The sequence below is a fragment of the Cupressus sempervirens genome, chromosome 1, assembly GCF_028749045.1.
Source record: "Cupressus sempervirens isolate cs-2001-9-10 chromosome 1, ASM2874904v1, whole genome shotgun sequence".
NCBI lineage: Eukaryota > Viridiplantae > Streptophyta > Pinopsida > Cupressales > Cupressaceae > Cupressus > Cupressus sempervirens.
Genome location: NC_143118.1, coordinates 231,547,125 through 231,552,627, shown reverse-complemented (window position 1 = coordinate 231,552,627; position 5,503 = coordinate 231,547,125). Strand labels below are relative to the sequence as shown.

General features: G+C 36.5%; 1 protein-coding gene across 1 annotated transcript; it reads right to left on the bottom strand.

Moving 5' to 3' along the window:
- Window positions 1–4,096: 4,096 nt before the first annotated feature.
- On the bottom strand, window positions 4,097–4,527 carry LOC149577014 (uncharacterized). Its single transcript, XM_089824735.1, has one exon. It carries the CDS (start codon window positions 4,493–4,495, stop codon window positions 4,289–4,291), a length of 207 nt encoding a protein of 68 aa, XP_089680861.1. The 5' UTR covers window positions 4,496–4,527; the 3' UTR covers window positions 4,097–4,288.
- Window positions 4,528–5,503: the final 976 nt, after the last annotated feature.

Genomic DNA, 5,503 nt, shown 5'->3' with positions numbered 1-5,503 from the left:
AATATACCAGAATACTTGTCCAAAATGTGTTGGAGATCGGCAGGAGTGCTAGAGACTGCTGATGGCTGCATCTGAATGGAATGGAGCTGAGCGATGACGCCATGTGAATTCTTCTTAAGAAGTTTTTCCATACGGTGTGAACTGATGATGCTGAGAGACCCTGGTTGTAAGCCTTTCAAAGTGTGTTGGTGCCCCTCGGCTGAAAACTGCATCCAAAGTTCAGCAAAATCCCAGAGAATGGGGCCAAGAGTGCGTAACCATTGGGCACCCAAAACCACATCACAGCCACCTAAGGGTAAGGCAAACATGTCAGAGCGCATGTTATAATCTCCAATAGAGAGACGCACATTGCGACATTTTCCTTTACAAGGTAAAGTGCCCCCATTGGCAATCATGACTTCAAAGCTAGAGCAGGGATGGATAAAGCAATCAGCCTGTTTGGCTATTCGTGGATCAATGAAGTTATGAGTGCTACCAGAATCAATGAGTATAGTAAGAGGGATCGTCTTGAAGAAACCCTGGACCCGCATGGTTTGTGGAGTAGTGACTCCTGCCAAAGCATGGACAGATATCTCTGGTGGAGCTTCTGGGGAAGGAGGTTCAGGCTGGTGAGGCTCAACCTCAGCATCCACTGTTTCCTGAGCATCTACATATTCTTCCAGTTCCGGTGGAGAATCCACATCCAAGAGATAGAGCTTTTGCTGAACACATCTATGGCCCCGAGACCATTTCTCATCACAATTATAACAAAGCCCTTTGTCTCGCCTAACTCGCATCTCTGTTTCAGACAAGTGCGTGATCGGAGTAGTTCTGGGAGCTGGTATGACTGGAGGGTTGTGAGAACCTGTATTTCTGAATGGAACAAAATTAGATCTGGAGCGTTGTAGAGCACTAATCTTGTCTTCCGCTAACTTAGCCAACCCAAGGGCTTCCATCATTGTAGTAGGTCGAAACATTTTGACTTCTGAGCGAAGTGCATCCTTCAGACCACTGACAAAACAACTACGGAAGAATTCATCAGACAAGCCCTCTGTGTGATTAGCTAATTTTTCAAACTCTGTCTGGTATTCTCTTACAGTGCCTGTTTGACGCAGTTTAGTGAGTGCTCCTGTGAAATCATCAAAGGAACTAGGGCCAAAGCGCTCCAAAATGAGGGTGCACAATTCGCTCCACGTTGGGCCTACATTAGCCTTGATGTACCAACGGAACCATTGAAGAGCTTCATGTTCCAAATGAAAAGATGCAAGGGAGACTTTGTGGTTATCCAAAGTATTATGCAAGCTGAAATACTGCTCTGCCCTATAGATCCATCCAGTCGGATCAGAACCATCGAAGCGTGGAAAATCAAGCTTTGGTCCACGGAAATTGCCAGAAGAGGACCCAGTATCTCCTGAATGGTTTCGGCTCATGGCTGACTGCTGAAAGTTAAGACCCAGAATTTTTTCATCCAGATCTTGAAGTCTGGTTTTGAGGGATGCAATTTCCTCTTCCATGATTTTTGCTCCTGTACGCGTAACAACCATAAAACAAGGGTTTTTTTTTTTTTTTTTTTTTTTTTTTTTTTTTTTTTTTTTTTTGAAATGGGTAGAAGATGAGAAACAAAAACTTTTTTAGTTACGGCAAACTTGGATTTGGGTAAAACTCATATAAGAAATGGGTGTTCGACGGGTGGTGGGAGACTATCTGGGGACAAGGGAAAAAGAAAAATGAGGGTTTCAAGGGTAGGGAGGCGAAATGAGGCGAACAGTCCAAGAGGGATAAGGGAGCAAAATGAGGAATTGAATCTTGTGGCTCAGTTTGGTGGCGATTGGATGAGAGGTGAAAAAGATAGGGCAAACCCTAAAATTAGATAAATGAGGGATTTAGGGCTTTGATATGTAAAATTTGGAGTTGGGTCGCCAAGGAAGGAAGTATGCGAAATGATATTGCAGACGTTCTGCGGAAGTATGAGCAGAAACAGAAAGCAAACAAGGAAGCTACGACTAAAAAACAGAAAAATTTTTACTCTTTTTTTTTTTTTTTTTTTTTTTTTTTTTTTGTTTTCTTTCTGAACAGTCGACTTAGAAAAATTCACTCACAGACAGAACAACTGAAAAGAGTTATTGCAATAACAAGAGATATTAGAAGTGAGAGGAACCTGAAGGCCACGACAGAAAAAAAAATTTGATGTAATTTCCACCCAGCGAGCCCAAGAGAGTGCTCTGATACCAGATGAGAAGAACCTCCTTATAGCAATATCGTGAGAATGCTCGAAATAACAGAATACAAAGTGATAGCAGAACTCAGAATAAATCTACTGATCGCAGGCCACTTCGAGGGGGTAACCTCCTTTGAGCAAGCTCAATACAATAAATTCGTCCGTGCCCATCAAGGGCCTCAACCTATTCTTATATACTGGGTACGATCTAGAAAAGTAATACTACCTATGCATGTGGGATAATAAAATAAACTCACGGGACGACTTACAAAGCATATGCGTCCAACAACTCTACTCTAACAAAATAAACAGAAGGAACACACAGGTTCCTAACAGGTGACTTGAGGCTCATGTGGACTGAGGGACCTCTTCCATTGACAACATGGATGGAGTGCTGAGGTTTATATATTGTTAGTTAATACGGTTTTGTCCTTTTTGGTTGGTCCAATATTTTAGTGAGGATATGTATAGACTGAAGATTGTAAGCTTGATACTTTAGTTCGTAAACTTTATTATGTTGTTATGAACTATTAAGTGACTTCTACTTATATCTAATAGAAAAAAAATCATAAAAGAAAACAAAACTTTACAATTTTCTTCAATCATAAATTCTTTACTAGTTTTTTCACATAGTAATGAGTTTGAGGATGTAAGCCTCCTACTTAGGATATCCATTTGAAATACCAAATTTAGTTCAATAATTGTTTTGTTTGAGTAATATCTAAATTCTCCCTAATTAATCATCCACCTCAACTTTTCTTTTACTATTTATTATATCTTTCTAGATTAATTAATTTGAAGATTCTGTTAAGAATTTTTTTTTCTAATAAATCTTAATATAAATGTTACATCCACACTATTTGAGAAGCTTAATAAAAAAGATTGAATTATCCAACTCCTACAAACAGAACAGCCATAACCTGCAACCATAGTATTTTATAAAACATTATTAGATTTTTTTAATCTTTGTGAAGATACCTCTATTCCATTTTGTTAATATCATGCAAGAAAGTGCATTCAGATGTAAACAAATTTCTTTGAGGCATTCTGTCAAACAGTTCACTTGCCTTGTATAATCTTACACACCTCCCATAACAATTGCAGATACAACATCTCTGTGATGGAAGTTCATACTTTGTTCCCAAGCTCTCTATTTCCCAAAGGCTGCCGAGTCTGGGTTTATACCTGCCAACTACACTTGGTTAGAAGTTTCTAATTCCTTTTCGACACACACGGTTTCTACTTATGCTGCAACCATGTAGCATTTCATGAGAGATGTCTATAGTTCCGCATTTCGCAAACACGTCAAATAGAGCATCAGATAGTGAATTCCCTTACGTTTTTTTTCAATGGATGGCAATGACCTATTCTAAACCTCCCATTTTGTCACAGGCGGACGTCCATTGCTTCTCTTTATTGCACAAAGCAGTGAAGGTTGTGAAAAGTGTCTCAGCGGTGAAGTGTTCCATGACAGCTGCGATGTATACAGAGTCCAGTACTGTACTCTTGCCCTTCGCTTCTTTCTATACCATCAAACAAGCGGGAATAATCTTCGAATTCAAAATGGTAACGGCGAATACTTCCGGAAGCAGACATGAACGAACGTTTTGAGGGAAGAATGGGCCCATAGCTTACTGTGTGCTGTTTAAGCCGGGCCGATAAAACATGGTCTACCCAACTCTATGGGAGTATTACCACAATCCACTTTCAATCGGCTCTCGGTGTTGATCACAAATAACTAAGAGTTATTCCTTTTTCTGGTCTGCGATTTGACCACAGTACAAATGAGGCGATATCTCCTTCATCTGAATTTTGGGATAACAAAAGATCATCAAGATTTCTATTATTTAGTTACACAACTTTTAGTAAACCCCTTTACTGATGCAAAATCCCAAGGAGTAAAGAAACAAAATAAGATTTCATAAACAAAAAATTATGTGATTCATACAGCTCGATCCTTTTATTGCTGCTGGATCTTTATTATTTTAACAACGATATTGGCTTGTCTTATACAAAGAATGAAACGATCACACTTCCTCCATGTTTTTGCTTAAGGAAAACAAAATCTGTTTTCTAATTGTTTTATATTCGTCAAGTTCCCCTGTTAAGCATTTCTTGATAGCGCTCGAGAGATCTGAGTCTTTCCATCTCCAAATCACGGCGAAATTTGGCTATGAATTCCTCTGCTGATTTATCAACATCACCACCATCGTATTTGATTACTGCTCTCTTTGTATCATCACGGGAATCACTTTTCTCACTTCTTTCCTGTTTAGTCTGTCGATCTGCACAAGACATAATTGATGAACATCAATTCCAACTAATGAACAATTCTTGATGTTTCTTTGGGCTTTGCATGAGTTCGTATTTATAGAGGAGTTTGTGTCGGTTTAGACAAGAATTGGTCAATAATTCTCTCCCTACGCCGCATTTTCCATTAATTAACTCGGTTACGCAAAGTAGCATTGAATGAGTCTTTACACCCACTCTGACATTTCCTTCGTATCTTCCTCTGCTTTTATCTCATTAATGATAACGAATGTATCATTTTCTTCGTGTCTTCCTCTGATTTTTTATATCATTAATGATAAGGAATGTATGTGTGGAAGTTCAATGCTTATCGCTTTCATGAATTTTTTTTCAAACATTTGACCCTATTTATTGATTGATTAAATCTAGAATTATAATATCAATCGTAATTTTCAGTTAAAGAATAAGTTTAAACATGCATCCAAAGTGTCGGATCTTTTAATTGAGATTCCAAAGTTTCAATGTAAAATGGATTTTATGTTTAAGTATATGAAATTAGTGATTTAAAATTATTTTTATTTGTAAAAATATCAATTAGTTCTGATTGTTTTATTTGAATTTATTATTATTTTTATTGATTCAAGTTATGATTTCTATTAGTTGAAATTTTAGCAATAGTTTCAATTTTATTATATTTAGGTAGATAAGTATATCTAGAAAAGAGTAAGTAATTTTCTTTCATTTGAATATTTCTAAAGTTTAAATATTTATTTATAATTTTTATTTTAATTATGATTGATTCTTATAAGACTTTAAAAAAAAAAAAAACCTCTTACATTTAATTCATACCTACTAAAACCTTTCTATTAATTTAATTTGTGTTGCTCCAAGCCACTATCATTATAATTTAAAATTAATATGTACATATATAATATATTAGTAGTGTATCATATATATGTATTTTTATAAAATTTAAAATTTATCACTCATAAATCTAATATAATTAGATATATATTACAAGATATCGTACTATTTCATCTTATTTTCTAATATTAA